The 19,519-nt window shown below is 41.0% G+C and overlaps 1 protein-coding gene across 3 annotated transcripts in view; it reads left to right on the top strand.

The window, feature by feature from the left end:
- The window catches only part of CHL1 (cell adhesion molecule L1 like), a 193,287-nt gene extending 174,508 nt beyond the window's left edge, over positions 1 to 18,779 (top strand). The window contains exons 19-26 of one of the 3 annotated variants that reach the window (XM_033141201.1): positions 2,903 to 3,018; positions 3,168 to 3,372; positions 4,204 to 4,326; positions 5,663 to 5,842; positions 12,742 to 12,903; positions 14,504 to 14,635; positions 15,080 to 15,152; positions 17,912 to 18,779. In XM_033141201.1, the coding sequence (XP_032997092.1) occupies positions 2,903 to 3,018; positions 3,168 to 3,372; positions 4,204 to 4,326; positions 5,663 to 5,842; positions 12,742 to 12,903; positions 14,504 to 14,635; positions 15,080 to 15,152; positions 17,912 to 18,128 (1,208 nt within the window). In that variant the 3' untranslated portion in view covers positions 18,129 to 18,779. The remainder of the gene's footprint in view (positions 1 to 2,902; positions 3,019 to 3,167; positions 3,373 to 4,203; positions 4,327 to 5,662; positions 5,843 to 12,741; positions 12,904 to 14,503; positions 14,636 to 15,079; positions 15,153 to 17,911) is intronic. The other 2 variants (XM_033141200.1, XM_033141202.1) reach the window with 2 other exon arrangements.
- Positions 18,780 to 19,519: the final 740 nt, after the last annotated feature.

Genomic DNA, 19,519 nt, shown 5'->3' with positions numbered 1-19,519 from the left:
CTGCTCCCCTGTTGAGAAAATTGGACAACAGTCTTTCCAGAAGCCTTGCTGCTGTTACACTGCAATTTTTTCTCTCTTATCTTGTTTGGAGAATGGATATACCTGTGTGTGTGTGTGTGTGTGTGTGTGTGTGTGTACACACACACACACATACATACTTGGAAGATTATAAGCCCCCTGCTGCAGTACTGGGAATCAAATACTTCTGCAAACAGAATAGCCTTTTGAATAGCCCTTCAAAAAAGCAAGCCAACCAAAAACCTAGCTTTTAAGGATTTAAGGCTTAAGACAACAAAAGGAGGAAACCCCACAGTAGTCATTTGGGACAGGATACCTCAAAGTCCTTGATGTGACTGGAATATGCACAGTCTATTTTCCCCAGTATTTTTATCTGTTTTATCTGTATTTTTAGTCGCAATGGCCTGTTGGCTACGTGAATAAAGTTTGATTTGATTTGATATGCACAGTCTATTAGCACGTGGCAGCAAGAGATTGAGATGCAGACAGCAATATGTTACCAAATTGTTTAAAATCTTACGTTCACATTTATGTAGATACTGAGACTTCTTAATTCAGCCAGGAAGAATAATTATTCAAGAAGGCATGCTAAAATGCTCCCATGGTAGGGGTGGTTATAAAGAAAATTGTACTCACAGGGAACTGTTTACAACCTGCAGGCTCATTTTAGAATCTGAATTTTTCGTTTCACTAAAGGGGGTGGGGAGCCAAAACTTGTAAAAATATATATTTGCTGTTAGAAAAAGTAATTGTCAAGCTAAAAATGGTGGAACCTATTTTCTGAACATTTTTCTCCACCCATCCCCATTTTTTTGGAATTTGTTACAGAAGTATGAAAGGGGGCTTTATATATATGCAGGCTGTGCTAGTATCAGGGCACCCTGATGTATATTCATTGAATCATAGAATTGAAGAGTTAGAAGGGACCGTAAGGGTCATCTAGTCAACCCCTTGTAATTCAGGAATCTCAGCCAACATTCATACAGCAATTAATGTGTGTGGAACCTTTGACTCCAGAACCCCACCTCTCATATCTGGCATTTATTGGCTTACCCCTAGAGAAATATCCTATACACTGGAGCTGGGCAATTGGATCTGGCCAGCAAGCTAGCAGCAGGTCCTGTGGTTTGACAAGTGGGTGCCACTCACCTATCACCTGACATCAGGTGACCCATTTTCTGACACACTCTTTGAAATTAAAATCGAAAATTCTTTCTAGTAGCACCTTAGAGACCAACTGAGTTTGTTCCTGGTATGAGCTTTCGTGTGCATGCACACTTCTTCAGATACTTCTTCGTGTGCATGCACACTTCTTCTTTGAAATTAAACCATACTGTGTGTGTGGCACTTTGAACCCCGGATGATCATTGGGGCTCGCAGAGAACCATGTATAGTGTTTTGCAGCCCTGACAACTAGCTGATCATTGGGGCTTCAAAGGGTCTCTCATGAGTCTTGCAGGCACAGATTATCAGATGGTTATCAGGGGTCTCAGGGCATTGTGCTATGTACAAGGCTTCGCAGGTGGCCCTTTGCCAAAGCTCCCAGTTTAGCACAGTTGTGTCTTTACATGCCCTATACCTGACATCATATGTGATGCCCAAAGCAGCTTTGAGAGCCAAATAGAGAAGCTTGGTGGTCTAATTAGACTAGCAGGCCTGAGGTTCCTCACCACGGCTACATACTAATATGAATGACTATCCTTATGTAGCCAAAAAACAACAACAACAACACAACAACACTATTTGCACTATTCAACAGGCTTGGAGTGACTTTGCAGAAGTACAAGAAATATGTGGTATGGGGGGGAGGTACTCCAGGCAGGGAAACGCCCCCCCCCCCCAAATAGCCAAATGAGGACAGAACCAGTTCAGTGGGCACAGAATGCTGACTAACTGTTTGGAGACATGGAAAACCAAGAGCAAAAGAATGCAGAGTATCATGGACTATGACAGTGACTAAGCAAAAGCCCTCCACACTGCAACGTTTTGTTGTAGGCCCCACTGGTAGCTCATATAGCACAATTCTGTGTATATTTATTCAGAAGAAAGCCCTGCCAAGTTCAACCTGAGCCTATTCCTATATAAGTGTACATAAGACTGCAGGCTTCGGCTCACAAGACACAGATGGAGGCTTAGTTTGAATATGATAACCTCTAAATATCACAAACAGCTTGCCTGTAGGAGGGATTTGATGGGACCTGAAAGTAGCTGGCTTTTGAGTAATCTAGAACCATGATTTAAAACTTAGATCAGTACCTGGGTGTCAAAGAGCCAAGTCAGAGAAGTGCCTTCCTCCCCAGTTGCAAATGAGGAGTTGAGGAAGATTTTAAAGGTAAAGGAACCCCTGACCGTTAAGTCCAGTCGCAGACAACTGCAGGGTTGCACGCTCATCTCACTCTATAGGCCGTGGGAGCCAGTGTTTGTCCGCTTCTGGGTCATGTGGCCAGCATGACTAAGCCACTTCTGGCGAACCACAGCAGCGCACAGAAACACCGTTTACCTTCCCACCGGAGCAGTACCTATTTATCTACTTGCACTTTGTGCTTTCAAACTGCTAGGTGGGCAGGAGCAGGGACCGAACAATGGGAGCTCACCCCATCACAGGGATTCAAACTGGTGACCTTCCGATCGGCAAGCCCTAGAGTTTGTGGTTTAACCCACAGCGCCACCTGTGTCTTGAGGAAGATCTTACCAGGGCATTTTAAAGGAGTAGTGTGCAAAACTCTGGTTCATTAACTCTCACTCTCTTCTCTAAGTGGCCCACCAAGAGAGTTAGTTAGCTGGCCACCCTTTTAAACTCATCATGCATGCTGGCACAACTTCAAAATATACGATGCTGAGCACAACAATTAACACAACCCTGTCACCTTCCTGCATTTCCCAGTTCCGGAAGCGGCTCCTTCCAATGTGATTGTACACGCTATCAACAGTACTCTCGCTAAAGCCATCTGGTCTACCATTCCAAAGGACAGAGTTCGTGGCCACCTCCGGGGCTACAAGGTGATTATGGTTCTCCACACTACCCTCTCCCTCCCTCCCTTACTCTACGTTTCAGAGCCTCTTCTAAGGGTTTTCTTTTTGGTATGCTATGTAAGTGTCCTAGTTGTTGTCCCCTGCCTCAAATGTTCAGTTGGATCTTCCCACTACAGGTCAGCTGGTGGAAAACACGAAGCCGTTTAGATGGAAAAAGCCATCGCCAGGAGAAACGTTTTTTGACATTTAACGCAGACCGAAACGATGGAATGATACCTGGCCTGGAGCCTTTCAGTGAATACCTCTTAACTGTTTTGGCTTTTAATTCCAAAGGAGCTGGACCAGAAAGCAACACGTACAAATTCCAGACCCCCGAGGGAGGTAAATGAGCGAGGGGAGGGGAGGGGAAACAGTAGTCCGTGTTCCTAACTCTATTTTCTCTTGCTTCAGCTGTGTGTGGTGTGCTAGCTGTTTTTCCCCATGTCTGGGTATTCTCGCAGCCAGAACTATGGCATTAGCATCTTTCAATTGCTGCTTATGTGTTTCTATGACCAGATTTTGTTTATAGTCTGCTTCCTGCACCCAGCTGGACATGAATGAATGTGGATGAATGATTACCAGCTTTACATAAATAATCACTGCAATTGTGCATTCATTGGGCCTCACACAATTATTACCATTGTGTTTCATGGGAATGTGTTTGATGTCATTCTCCTGCCTTGGAAATCTCTTAAGAGCATAATGGGCATGCATCTGTCTAGATGGCCCACGTGAGTAGCTTCAGACAATCAAAATTGCTGGTGGAATGAGTCACACTCTCTTTTTTCACATTTCCTGGCTTTTGCATCTCCATCCAAGGGAAGTTGCACAAACACACATACCTGCACTGTGAGTATGGTTCTGTAGTCCTTGGGAGTTCATTGTCAATATCTGGTGTCCCCTTGTGAGTTTGTGAACTCAGTCTCTTGGGTCAAGTATGGTAAATTAGCTTTTAAAGGATCTATTCGGCTGTGTAAGGAAGGATGGCATACCTAGGGAAAATAAGTCAGCTCTGAAACTTTACTTAATGTGTTTCAAGTGGTGCAGTGTGTTTAATAAAGGAGGAAGCAGAACCAAATGGAAAGATGCTGTAAGTTTATCCAAGATTAAATGAAATGTTCTAGTGTGAAGAAAGTGTATAATGTGTTTTTTGTTTTTTGTGGGTTGTTCCAGTACCAGAAAAGCCACACTTCCTAAAGATACTAAATTTAGATAAAGACTCCGTAACACTATCATGGGGACCACCGAAGAAACCAAATGGCATTGTCACTGGATATATTTTGCAGTACCAGATAAGTAAGTACATGAATGGTGTGGTTGGATGTGGAGCTTAATAACAAGCACATTTTGGAGACACACTGTTGTTATCCAGTGCTCAAAAAACAGAGGGAGGCCCAAACTCCTTTCTTTTGCATCATTCTCATTAATCCTGGTTTTTTTTTGAAAGCAACAGAGGGAACATAGCATGATTTGGCTATAAGTGGGAGGAATCACAAACTAAACAACTCTGTATGTAGTTTTTAAAAACCCATTAACAATAATTTACAGCATTTCAGTACTTTCTATTACATTAAATCTTATATAATATATACAATACCAAAATAATAATAATGACACACATAACTCATATTGTATCTGAAGAAGTGTGCATGCACATGAAAGCTCATACCAAGAACAAACTTAGTTGGTCTCTAAGGTGCTACTGGAAGGATTTTTTTATTTTTTATTTTGTTTTGACTATGGCAGACCAACACGGCTACCTACCTGTAACACACAACTCAGTATCTCAAAGCCAAGTATTCCAAATATTCCTGAAATAAGTCCATGAGAGAAACCTTCTATGTGTATATTTGTGCTGGTGTGGTCCCAACGGAACTCCAACACCGAGACACCCAGATTTTAATCTCTGTTTCGTGAATATTCTCCTGGTTAGCCCCAAAAGGAACTATACAATGGCAATTCAATGCTCCACCAAACGGATAAGCTCTAACCCTAGAATGGCACTTTGCTTCTTTTTGTAAACTACATACAGAGTTGTTTAGTTTCTCTCTGTATTTATTGGGCGTACAATTGGGAGGACTCAGGGAATGGAGCTTGTGAGTTTCATTAAGGACCTTCTGGCTTTTCTCCCACAACTCAAGCACCACCGTTCTTTTTTGGAATAGCTGAGAGGCTGATGCAATGAAGGGGGGCTTGTGCAAAAATCATATCTGAAGCTATTGCATTTTGAACTGAGCAGAGCTGGCCCTACCACTAGGCAGAGTGAGACAACTGTCTCAGATGGAAGGAGCTGGTGGGCACAAGCAGCCCCAGCAGTTCCTTCTGAGCCCGACAGCCATTCTTCATCGCCACATAGCTTCTAAGGCAGTGCTATTTTCTCCACATTTTTCATTTTGGTGATACTCATAATGAAAACTGCACCAGATATTCCACCCTCCCCCATTTATGGAAATCGATCGGCATGTCATGAAAGCTATGTATTTCATAATGTGTGCATAGTGATTTAAGTGCCTGTTTAGCTCAGTGTTCATGGATCAGGGACCTGGTCCATGAGGCATGCTTTTAACAAGTCAGTCTGCTTCCAGATGATGGTGTTTGACTGAATACTATTCTTTGCTTCTTCTTTTTCCAGTTAATGAAACTGATGACATTGGGCCCTTGCATGAAATCAATATTACCAACCCATCATCATTCAACTTCAGGCTCTCCAATCTGAGCATCAGTACAAAGTACAAGTTCTATGCAAGAGCCTGTACTGTACAAGGCTGTGGGAAACCAATCACAGAGGAAGCAGTAACAGTAAGCGAAGGCAGTAAGTTACAAATAGAGTGGTGCTGAATTTCCATGCGCTGTTTTTGCATTAAAATTCGGTAGGTTTAATGCCAATGACTTTTTTTTCTGCTTTTCACACAATTCTCGGATACAGTTAACATTTAAGGCTTCAAAGAGCAACAGAGCTCTGAATGTCGTTTAAGGATATGACAACATTACCATTTTGTTACTGTTTCACCATTACCATTCTGAAGTGTTTACAAAATTGCTTCCTCCGATAATTCTATGAAGAAATGAATTTACTTTGCATTTTATTCAATTTGTGAGCTTTCGTATTTAGGAAGACCAGGGCTTTAAGGGATTGAATATCTGAATTTTGCATTCCACTGTCTCCTGGAATGAGAGAGAATGGTATCTCAGACATTTAGAGATGAGAAGAAATTCAGGTCACCTTAGAGGTGAACCCATCTAATGCACACTTTATGAAACAATATGTGAACTAAAACACAACCATCTTTCGAAATTCATACTTCTCTGAATTTTGCAGTGCAGTTTTTCAGTCAAGAAATGCAGACAAAAATGCAAATACTCCGGGGGTGGGGGTGCGCATTAAATTGTATTATATTGGTGAAATTAAGAGACAGCAGTGCATTATATTAGGGGAAACTGGTTTCCAGAAATGTGAATATTAAGGGGGAAAGTACACAGGAAAATGTGTGTATTAGAAGGAATTCACATTAAAATAATGATGAATTTTCATGAGGTCCCTTTAAAAATAAATCACAAAGTGATGTGGCAAAGTGGAGAACTGAAGACTTGAAAAATGGGATACTGTGAGAAACCACAGTTGTCAGATTTGCCCATCCGTATGCAGTAGGAAGCAATTCCAGGCTGAACAATTGGAGTACAGTCTAAACATTCAGTTAATCAATGGACATTAGCAAACGTCATAAATTTGTTCCAAGTTAGCGCAATGCTGAATTCAAAGAGCTAACGTGCACCACCTAACTTTGGATCAGACTGCAGCCACCAGGTGTGTCCCAGAGTAAAAAAAAAAAAAAAATCAATTTTGAATTATTCAATCACTCCTTCATTGGTAATATTCAGTGGTTCACTTGCTGATCTGAAAACCAAACCCCTGCTAATACAATTACCCATCTCACTCATCTAAAAAAAAACAAAAAACCAATCAGTAGAATGGCTTGACCAGTTCACAACTCCAGTCCTGTTACTGAAAACCAACTAGATATTAATTGGTACAATTAAGTGAGATTGGCACACCAATTTGCCAAAGGGAATGAGATAAGAAGAAGATGCCCAAGCTTATCAGTGTGGATAATATGCAATAGCAGTGTTGACAGGGAAAAGTCAAATATTTTCTTGCACTTTCTTGCATTTAATAGACTCTGACTTGCAAGTGGCACAACCCATTTAGACTACATATCAAGTCTATGGGACTCTCACCAAGGTTCCTCATGTTAAGATAAATTAAACATACAGCATAAATGGTTTCTTTGAATGTCTGGTCAAATATACTCCACCCCCTTTTACAAATGATTTTGTCTGTGTCTGCCAGCCATGATCCTTACTCTACAATATTAAGTCCCACTGATGTCAGCGGGACTTATTGCTAAGTAGACCTGCATAGGATGCACAGTTAGTGTCTTCCACTTCGCATGCTTGAGACACCTCAGCTATTTCTCCTGCAGGTCAGTTCTACAACCTCATCAATAGTTTGTCAATTTTCCTGACAAGGGAACCACCTGCTCACAGGTCCCCAGTCTTATCAGAATTCACCTTCAGCTTATTGGCCCTCACCCAGCCCTCCACTGTGTCCAGGCACTGATTCAAGACTGGTTCCTATGTAAGAAGATATACAGAACAGAAGATCAGATGGAAAGAATAGCATAATGATGACACATTTACATATAGCATGCAATTAGCCTATCACATACACTTCATGTGTCCACAACTACCAGCCTCGGTCAGTCAATCAATCAGTCAGTCACCCAGTGACTATGTGCAACCCCCACCCCCTAACATCAGCATCACACTCCAGAGTGGAGAATATTCACAATTTTCTACCAATCACCCCAGGTACAATAAGGTACAACAGACAATGTACAAATCCAACTGTTAGCCAGGTTCTCCTGCTGGGTGAATACCAACCAGATACCCCCCCCCCCCAATCTCACCTAGGAATATTAATTTGCACTCAGTTCAATGATTAGTTCATCTAAGGCACCTAGGGCCACCCATAACGTCAAGCAAGTAAGGAGGTTGGCACTCTCAGCCTAGTAGGGCTGCACCTTTCTGTGTCACAGTGTACTCCTTTAAAGCTTGTTGTCCTTAACCTTGCTCAGTGTCCTGGTACTCCATCTCTCCTCTTCCTCCCATGTAACACAGATTAACCTAGCCTGTGAAGCACTTGGGAGCTGGGAGTGGGGAGGAATTCAATACCCATCTCTCTTCCCCCTCAATGACAGCTTAATTGTTTCCTTTCAGGGGATCTGCAGCAGGTCTCCTCAAATCCCCTGGTCCCTTGAGTTCTTAGAGAATGCTAGGAGTGGAAGAAATACGGCTTAACGGGTTTTTGTCACGTAGGCAGATTCAGGTAGTCAGAACTTCCTCTACGTGATGTACACAGTCTGTCCCTAGAGATGCATTTGCGTGGAGGTCTTAAATCGTTATTTGGGACAAACACAGTGGCAATTTTCATGATCATGGCAACACCTATTTCTAATGCTGCAATCACAGCAATTGTTTCTGGCTAGATGCAGCTGTATCTGTGAATGGCTCAGATCATATACTATATTCATAGCAATGATGTATCTGCTAAGAGAGCTTGTATGGAGAAAGTTCTGAATGCCTGAAGCAACTATCAAAAGCTATCTTTTGTTCAGAATGAGATATCCCAGAGTTAGCCAGGAGGTAGTTCTACTTGCACAGCAGATCTCTACGGTTTTAATAGTCATTCTTTAGAGGCAAATTTCACCAAGACTGCCTTAACTTTCCATTTGTCATGTGAAGCTGTTGATCAGAGACCAGCTGTCCAACATTTTGTGATAAGTGTGTTGAATAGCAGACACATATACTATGGGGAAAATTGTATAATAGCTCATCTTTGGGGAAGGTTTAGCTCATTTTCCCTACAGTATCATAAGTTCTCATAAATCTCCAAACCCGAGAGAAATCTTCTGAAATTGCAGTCAGGTGTTTAAGGTTCATGTGCCTCCCTTGGTACAGCAGAAAAATGAGGAATGGTGTTGGTTGGTTTATTTTATTATTGCTTCTATCTTTCTGTATATTAAAAATACATTTAAGCTGGCCGCTTTTGGTTTTCTAAAGCAAATGCCTATAGCGCAGTGACCTTTCAATTTATTGACCATAAATATGTCCTTACCAATGTGTTTTTGCTTTTTATTTTTCAGGTTTCTCCATTTCTTTTCCTGTTCTAGCTACAAATCCCTACCCAATTATCAATGATTTCTCTTGTGTAGGCATTGTGTGCCTATTGTATAATGAATAACTCACTTATTCGGGAGGATATAGATGCTCAGATCTTCCTCAGTGGACTTCTGCATTAAACAAATCTTAAGACCTCCCAGAGAACAAGTGGTTGAATCTCAGTATATAAGTCTTCTGGAGGGCAATCCTGAAATCTGGCAAATTACCTGGAAGTTTGGTGGATGCCTTTAAGCTTCAAAGCTTGGCACCCAATCTCATGATATCCACTGCCCTTTTCCTCTTGGATGGATAGGGGGAAGATACACTATCCATTTCAGCCCTTTCATTCCTACTTCAGACATTTGGACTCCAAAATGTCTCTTTAAAAATCCCCTTCCCCAATCAAACAGCTGGTGAATTCCAGAGTTCAGCAAGATTTGTAGGTCAGGAAGCCAGCAAGGCTTCAGTTACTCGCTGTGGAAATGAAGCCCCAGAAGTATATTCAGTACAGAATTTGCAAAGGAGAATTCTCTTCTGCAGCCTTGTGCAAATTAACTGAAACAAACAATGTAGTTTATTGTACAAAACTCACATATACATGTACAAAACTCACATATACGTACATTAGTAACTGATATGACCTCTGCTATTTTTAAGCATGGCATGGAGTCTACTAGTTTCAAACATTCACTGTTGATTTTCAGATCCCTGTACCACACTTGAATCAGCGCTTGAATGAGCTTCTCCATAGTCGTACAGTCTACAGCACGGAGATGACTTTTGCATATAGCCCACAAATTCTCAATGGGATTTACATCTGGGGAATGCCCTGGCCAATCAAGTACCTGTATTTGCTGCTCTGTCATGAATTTCTTCACCACTTTTGATGTGTGACAGGGGGCTAGGTCCTGCTGCAATATCCCAGTACCATCAGGATAACTCTTTTCCAGCTCTGGAATAACTCTCTTTCATAGAACCTCAATATATTGTGGCGAGCGCATTATTCCTTCGATTGGCTGCAGGCTTCTGACATCATAATGATCAACTGACTTTTCATGTTTGTCTTGATTACAGGATTACGAGTAAGATAGAAAACATGCTTTGTTTCAATTAATTTGCACAAGGATGTACAACCATAAGGATCTTGACTAGTGGCTACTGTCCAGAAGATCATAAGCGCCACAGCTAAATAATGGAATGGCAGGTTCTGATCTTAGAAAAGAGACATGTGATCCTTTTGATTTTCCCTTGGCTCCTTTGCATAGTGATGACCATGCACTGCTGTCTTTTTGACAACAGCCTTAACCACTGATTTATTACTATCATGATAAAATTTCCAACCTGCAACAAATATCTCTGAAAGGTCACATGTCCAAATAGAATGTGGGTGTAAAATCACCACCATACTTAATCTACAAGTTAGAGTCTCTTGCTACTTTTCCTTTCAGTTTTTAATCTCATGGAGCTGACGTTTTCTAGTGTTTTGCATCATTCATTATAACAGAAATTGACACAACAGAGTTTATTTTTTGCCTTGTTGCCTTTTAGACAGCATTTCTATTAAGTGTACCATTTAGACTTTGAGTTTAGGGGGGAAACATAATTAAAATATGACTTGTAATGACCTGCTTCTTAATTTGTGGTTTGATTAGAAAATGTAGTTTCAACTTCACAGAATTCATTTAGCAAAATCTACTCTGCTAGATAGTTTTAATTATGTTAAAACCCTTCGCATCAAATTTTGGTTAATGTGCCGATCAACATGTTCACTCTCTCTGTGGTGGTATAATAATTAAAGTAGTGATTGTAATTGATGGATTGTTGTCTTGGAGAAACATATCATATTCTGCTCTCTTTGGCTATGCCCACAGTGTTCTTAATCTTTTCTTTTTTTTCCTTCAGTTGTCTTCTGAGTGTTAATCTCTCAAAGCTTCTGTTTGCTTGCTTTGTAGTTTCAGAACTAATGATCATAACTTCAGCAGCAGACGGGCAGATTGTCCAAGAGTTTCCAAGCTCCATATTACGTGACTTAATAAACACCAAATATCTTGTTCATAGTGGGCCCTAGAATGTTAAATTACATTCAGCAAATTAAGCCACGGAAGCCCTTGTTTAGAAAAAGTGCAAAAGAATCAGTGCTATCTATTTTATATACTGCTACATATTCATAAAATATATAAGAGCAATTTACAACAGCAGCTTATAAGACATGCAGTAAAAACCACATTAAAAAAATAAGAAGTTTAAGATGTTAGTTGGGTTTTAGATTGCTGGGAATGTATTGAGGTTGCCTTGGACATTAGTCAACACTTCTTGGCTCATTTTAAATAGGATTACATCTCTGCTTGGGACCAACTTCTCACTTCTAATCCTTGATTGATAAATAAAATAATTAAGTCATTATGCCACTACCTACCGTAATGGAAGTACATCTCAAGGTTGCTGCTGGGAGTTGAAGGAACCACATAGAAACATTTGGAACTTTCTGACAGTTCATATTCTGTCATTTTGAAAGTAGAGATTGGTCAACACATTAAAAAAAAGTATTATGGATCAATTCTTTTAGTTATCCTATTTCACATTCAAAGTATTCTGTATTTCAACGGATTTTTATTAATGAGCATCTGGCCATGTGCAGCTTAAGGCTAGTAGTAATTGTGGGTTTTTAAAGAGCAACAAACCATGATCCCTATTTTGCACAAAGTGGGAAGCCAAGTCTTCTTGGTTTGTGTATCTGACTCACACAAGTGGAAGAGTGAGAACAGAATGGTCAAAGAGTGTGCACTTATGCACCGCTTGCTCACAGTAAACTAGGAAGTCTCATTACATGCCAATCTGGCCCATACCTTCTTGTTGATCATAAGATAAATTGAATCTGGCCATATAGCCCTATTCCGCTGACATTTAAACCTGAAACTCAATGGAATTTAAGTTAAATCAATAAGACAAAACTCACTTTTCATGCAAGGAATCCATACTGAGGTGTGACTTTAGGCTTCATATTAGATCAGGCCTAGGGAAACTCGGCCCTCCAGATGTTTTAGGACTACAACTCCCACCATCCCTAGCTAACAGGACCAGTGGTCAGGGATGATGGGAGTTGTAGTCCCAAAACATCTGGAGGGCCGAGTTTGCCTAGGCCTGTATTAGGTAGATTCTGTTTATACTGTTTTGTCATGCTCAGTTCAAAATTTTAATTAATATGTTATCTAAGGTAGATGTAAACCTCATCAGGTTATACTGTCAGTGTTGACTTCTGCTCCATACATTTTGTGTTACATTATACATTGCAATATATACAATGTAGTTCTTTTAATTTGAACCGTAAACAATCCCCAAGGGAAACACTGATGATGTTCACATAATCACTTACCAAATCCTTGGAAGGGAATAGCTAAACATGTTCATATTTACCTGTATTGATTTTGTAACTGTGCCTTCCAAGGCCCTAACCCAATTCACATATTTTACTTAACTCTGTACATTTCGTAGGTAAAGCTGCCGGGAAGATTTCTGAAGCAGTAAATCCCACCCCAAAGACTCAGCCTCTTGAGGCACTTGAGCCTGGAACTGCACACACAGTTCGACTAGTAACTAAGAATTGGGTTGATAATAATAGCATTTCTGCAGATGTAATAGACGCAAGGGGGAGAGGTGAGAATTTTCTAAGGCCTCTAATATGGCCATTATTTTTGTAAAGCAAAGTTTAGCAATATAATTGCAAGTTGCTTCAGATAGAGAGCATTATATAAACACATGGAGAATACAGACCCACTGCCAACAATCTCATTAAGATTTCTACCATCGACTTCAACAGAAGCAACGCTCACTCAGCTCACAATTCTCAAGCCACTCTCTGTTGAGGAATTTCAGGCCGGGCATTGGCAATAAAGGATTCTGCTGATGGAACCAGAGATAAAGCCGTGAGTCAGTTCCATTTGTGAGCTGCTTCCTCCTTCAGGAGGACCTTGAGTCATGAGGTCCATCCCAAGCAGGCAGCTGTATGAGGTCAGGCATACAGATAGATGGCCCAGACTATAGAGGAGGTGACTTTTTAGAAGTCAGTGCCTTTTTGTCTTGTGGGTGATTATTCTCATCACATCTTTGCTTTAGGCAGATAAAGTTTGTAAATGGTTTTATCTGTGACTGGAGTCATCCTACTCCATTGGTGGTGATGCAGCGAAGAGAAGAGCAAACCTAGATTGAATTGGGGGGAGATTTAAGTGGTGGCTGACCCACCATTGCCAAAGCCCTGCCATCTCACCTTCTGCTAAAGTGGAAAGGGCTTGCATCCTTTTGCCTGAATTAAAAAAAAACCAAAAAAAAACCCACCAAAACCCCTCACACTGAAACCAATTAGAGATCAGTTAATTATAGCTGTGTCAGACTGCTGCTGCTGCTGATGTTGTTGTTGTTGAATACATTTGTATACCCATAGACCTCAGGGTGGTTCACAACACAAGGCGCTCAGTTAAGGGGCTCAGTCAATTGGAAAGTCTCCAGTATGGGCAGCAAGCAGAGTTCTTCCTCGCCAATGGATCACTCTTCTGTCCACTTCAAACACCATTCAGTTAGCTTTATGCAGAGGTTAAGGGTACTCTCCCTGCTTTTGTAGCTTTTCCTAAGCTCAATCTCCCATAAAACTCACTTGTGCCAGTGTAGGTGAGTCTGGCGCTGGCCGATTTCCATTTGTACTCCTGAGTGAGTGGCTTGAGAATTACAGTCCAGATTTAAAATGCAGCTCCGCACATTGCATTGCCAACGAGGGTGAAAGTGAAATGATTTTTAAAATGTTGAATGTGTATTATCTACAGACTTTAGCTGCTATGCCCAGTCCCCAGCGGGTAGGTCTCTTACTCCTTGCATCTTAAATGCATCTAGCTAAGCACTTGCATGTGACCTGTATACTTTTTAACTCTGTCTCTATCCCCAAAACTGCTTTTGCATGACAGGCTTACCTAAGATCTGTATTGGCTTTCCTATTTGGCATGAATCTCTAATCAAAATCTTTGTTGGAATTCTCATTCCAGAGATCAGTTGCGTGTGCTGCAAACTATTTCTTTGCCTTTAATATAAATGTTGATCCTCAGTTCTGTCCCACTTCAAATGATTTAATCTGTTCATCTCTACCAAAAAGTGTTTCATGCAGAATCAGTTTTAAAATGCATCATATAAGTTATTGTAAATGATAATATAATTATTTGGATATTCTTCTTTTGTGATGCCCATACTTTCCCATTTCTCTCATTTGAAGCATCCATTGGAATTTATGAAAGAATCTCTACGCAAGGCTGGTTTATTGGACTGATGGGTGCCATTGCTCTTCTGACTTTATTGTTGCTCACAGTCTGCTTTGTTAAAAGGAACAAAGGAGGGAAATACTCAGGTAAACCATGTTTGTGCTCTCCAAACTGAATGCACCTCATCTAACTCATGCTCAAACCATTGTTAGAAGACTGCCACAAGCTCCATGATCCCCTCCAAGAAATGGTGCTCTGTGGGTCAATTCCAGCCATTGAGGGGGTCTTGCAGAAGTTCTGGAAGTGAGCCGTCTTCTCTGTTGTCCCATCCCCTTATCCCAAGGTAAGACTTCCAAAGGAAAGATGGGAACTCCAATAGGGAGTTTGTGAGAAGACTCAATCACAGCTTGTAGTTGGTGCCAAATTTGAAAGGCACTGCATTCAAGCCCAGTTTGCTAGGGAAGGCTCCATCTTCTTCCTCTGCAGCCACATCATTACCTGCTCACAATGTCACATATGAGCAGAGGTTAGTTGAGCAAATGGAATTTGCAGAGAACAACTGATAAAGTCTTATCTCCCTTTCTGTACAGTGAAAGAAAAAGAAGATTTGCATCCAGATCCTGAAGGCCAATCCATAAAAGATGAAATCTTTGGTGAATATAGGTTAGTATGTGCTTATAGCTCTTTGCATTGAACTATTGACTGGAATGTCTTTTAATGAAAACAACATAAGCAACCGTTTTTCAGAGTAAATCTTGTGAGATCCTACATTGGCATGAAATGCATCTAGAACAGGCTTCCTCAACCTAGGCCCTCCAGATGTTTTGAGACTACAATTCCCATCATCCCTGAACACTGGTCCTGCTAGCTAGGGATCATGGGAGTTGTAGGCCAAAAACATCTGGAGGACCAAGATTGAGGAAGCCTGATCCAGAATACTGAAGTTCACACACATTTTGATCAAGGAAAATGGCTGGTGGAATGGTTCTTCAATGTGAATTGTTTCCTGTCTAGATCTTTAAATATATTAAAGCTGGTTTATTTCCAGATTGGGCACTTATTGTTGGTGGCAAAGAAAAATAGGTATAGAAGGAGGATTTTCTGGATTCCAAGATCCAGGTTTGGAGGAAGTACTCTTTGGTAAGAGAACCCCAGCAAAGATTTAAAATCATAAAACATGTAGCAAGGTAAAGCAAAGAAATATAGGCTGTTAGACCTTTAAAATATGTCCTTGTGAGTTCCAAAACTTTCTTCTTTCCTTAGCATAGCAAAGACCACACTTTTGATAAATTAAAAATGGTTGACTTACAAAGTCTCCAAAGGTCAGCTCCATGCGTTTTTCCATACATAAGTTAGAAAACATAGGCAGTCAAACTTGGCTTAGTTACAGTGGTGAAAGTTCCTAAATTATTTGTATAAGAACACAAGAGTGGCTTGTAAAAGCCATGCAGTCTGAGCTTGGGGCAACCAGCTCAGACCTCTTCACACACTGAGCTTCTTGGGTATCTGAAGAATTACAATAGGCTTGATTACCCTCATCCCAAACTGAGGGGGAGTGACCTAGTTAAGCCTAGCAGGACAGTTTACTCTATGACATCAACCCCTTCATGCATTGATTAGACTTAAGCATGTTGATTATATGAGGCTGGTTATCCCAGATTTATCTCGTAGGCAGGTCTTGTTGCTATCATACAATGATACATAGAATTCTACAAAACTGCTTAGTTGTTATCTATAAGCTGGAGAAACTCGCTACATATGCAGTGCAGATTTTCCGTTGTGCACATGGACAATCCCTTCCATAACAGAAACAAATGAATGGAGCCCTCTTTGAAATTTATGACACTGTTGTGAGCAATGCAAGTTATTATGCGTATTAAAATGTATGTCAACCGTATGTAATGACTGTTTCCTGATCCAGCAAACCAGCTGTTCCTCATGGTGAATTTAAAAGGTTCCTGACTAAATCTAAATGATCCACCTAAGGTACAAAACCACATAATATACCATTTACAAGTTCTGCATAATTCCTTGTATATTTAATTTTTAATGCTTTCTTAATGGGACAGATAATTAGAAAGGTAAGCAAGTCATGCAGGTGGTATCTTTCAGTCCCCAGGTAAAGTATCAGGTTCACCTCCATGCCTTGATTATCCCTCCAACATTGGTATCATCTTCCCTTTCCTTGGTTTCTGCACAAAGGTAGATGTATCAGACTATCTACTTATCTTCCTATTTTTTCCTTCTTTCCTTCTCTTCCTACTTTCTGTGTAGAAATTGCTTCTCTGTTTCAACACTATTGGCACCAATTTGGGTGATCTAAGAATCTTTAACACCTTGTTGTAACTTATAAGTAAATTATGTTATATAGACAAGAGTGTAGTGAAAGGATATCTGTAACCCAGGAACTTGTGTCAAGGAAAAATAAAACTAAGCATGTGAAAGATTCAATCATATAGATCAGAAATGAGAAATCTGTGATCCTCCTGATGTTGTTGGACTCCAGCTTTCATGAGCCCTAGCTAGCATGGCCAAAAGTCAGGGATGATGGGAGTTTTAATCCCACAACATCTGGAACGCCACCAGTTTCCTGATCCATTGTTTTCCTCAAAAAGCTTCCATGGTTCACAGAGTTATTAAAATAAGCAAATTTAAAATGTAACTAGATTATGCTGGATCCTATTAATAACTATCTAATTTCCATTTTACTTGGATGAACCAGCAGCTTCCAAAACTAACCTATAATTAGAGTTGTGCTGAGATCTGTCCTCTGGTTTTTTTGGTTTTTTGTTTTCTTCCCCTGCAAAGGAGACTTCTTTGTTTTTCTTCCACTTTGTCAGGACACTTTAGAATTTCTTTGCATTTCTGTATCATGGTGTGGTGGTTGAGGGTGGAGTCTTTGTTTTCCATCCCAGAAAACATTTCCCTAGCTTTCTGCAGCCGCCCCCACCCCCGCCCCCCAGCTGCTCATACTTTCTGATGTGAAAAAGCCACATGGGCGGAGCACTTGGCTATCGAGCTCCTGAGTTTGCTGTGCTAGCTGATTTTGTTTTTTTTAAGTTCTTCTCTTTCTTTCCCTTTCTCAAAAACACTTCCTGCCCTGATTTCTTTAAAAGTAAAAAAGACTTCAAGGTTAAAGAACAATCATGGACACTATCTCCCCTCGTTCTAGTTAAAGACATCATGGGGGTTTTCAGGAAGTGCAAGCACTTAGGAAGGTTGCAGGATGCAGAACACCGGAGACATGATTTGCAGAAAGAAAGAAACGACGCTTAGAAAACCCCTTGGCCATCTCAGAAGAGACAAACGAAAATTGGCAGTGTTCTTGCGCCAAATACTTTCCCCAATTGCTCTTTTCCCCTTGATGTGGCTATGTGGGAAATGCCTGTTTGTGCTTCTCACCCATGCTTCTCCTTTTATAGTGACAGCGATGAAAAGCCACTCAAAGGGAGCCTGAGGTCTCTTAACATGGACATCAAAACTGCAGAAAGCGCTGACAGTTTGGTGGATTATGGAGACGGGGACCACAGAATGTTCAACGAAGATGGCTCGTTTATTGGAGCTTACACGGGCTGCAAGGAAAAAGCATCGGTTGAAAGCATTGGCAGTTCTACAGCAACCTTCCCTCTCCATGCATAAGATGTTACCATGAATAATTCATTTCAGATCACCATATTTATCGTTTAATAGCCATCAAATATCATACAGGTCAGATGTAGGCTGCAGGAAAGTTCAAGACCTTGACATCCGGCCTATGTAGAAATAGGCGGTTGACTTCGAAAACTGGTTTTTGGGACTCTTCTTCCTCAAGGCACAGTCGTTTTCAGTTAGTTAAAATGTGACTCAGACCTACAGTTTGGTAAGATATATGCCACTCAGTCTGACCAAAACCATGGCTACTTCAGTGTTATATATGTATATAGGGATCTGGTGCCCTCCATGTTTCTTACGACCAGTCCTTTAGATATGTGTGGCTGCAACGGCACTCAAGCAGCTTACACTAAAATGTTTACTATGGTGTCTTTGGTTTCGATGGTGGGTCTTAGGAGTCCTCCTGCACTGCCTCTCAGATGCAATCACATTTTAAAAAGTGACTACCAATTACTGGATGCTTAGGACTGTGCTGGTATGACTCACCCTGGGTTGGCCAATGTCAGATAGGATGCTATCTGACCAAATCATTGCCAGCCCTGCCTCTGCCAAAGCCACCTGGTGCTCAGTTCTCTGCTGCACGGCAACACTATGCTAGGCCATGCCAGTGTGTTGCATCTGCCAATGGTGTGCATATTGTAGCAGTGTTGCATCTTGTATCTGGAACAACCCCAGTGCAATGCACTCTGCCACTCACCCACTCAATTCCAAATGTTTGTTGACACACTATAGCTAAAAGGATTGGACCTTAAATTAGAACTTGCTTTGTTTCTCATTTCCTTTGCATAAACATTTCAAAGCCCGTTTTCTAATACTATCATAACCCCGGTACTTACAGGGATCAGACTCCAGGCAGAGAAATCAGCAGTTACTTATAGTAAAGTCCTGCACAGGAGAGAGAGAGAGAGAGAGAGAGAGAGAGAGAGAGAGAGAGAGGGAATTCTAAATAAATGTATTCCAATTGCTACATTATTTAATGTCCTAAAGGGAACTCCCCCAGTGATTATGGATTTTGTATTCTGTGTTGATGGCAGGGGCTTAGAAATGTAGCATGATCTGCCTTCTGCCAAACTTCCTGAAACATTGGATTAAAAGTTTTTCTCCTCTTTTCGACCACTAGCTGGTGCTCTTTCTTTATGAAATCAGCTGCAACAGCTTTCTTCTGGCTGGGGAAAGCACAGGTCTGATTCAGAGCAATTGAGTTCCAGTCGGTTCAGGGTGGGGGGGGATATAGGGTCTCCCACTGCTTAGCACCCCTTTTAAGCAAAGTGCTGCCGTTTGAAGCAAGCTGGGTTTACCTATCTGTATATTTGTACACCCACACACCTTTTTGTACATATTCTGTTTATATTGTTGGAATGGGGGCAAGACACATTTTC

This window comes from Lacerta agilis, chromosome 2 (genome assembly GCF_009819535.1).
Source record: "Lacerta agilis isolate rLacAgi1 chromosome 2, rLacAgi1.pri, whole genome shotgun sequence".
In the NCBI taxonomy this organism is placed as follows: Eukaryota; Metazoa; Chordata; class Lepidosauria; order Squamata; family Lacertidae; genus Lacerta; species Lacerta agilis.
Note: the sequence above shows the minus strand (reverse complement) of the source record. Positions and strands in the feature narration are given on the sequence as shown.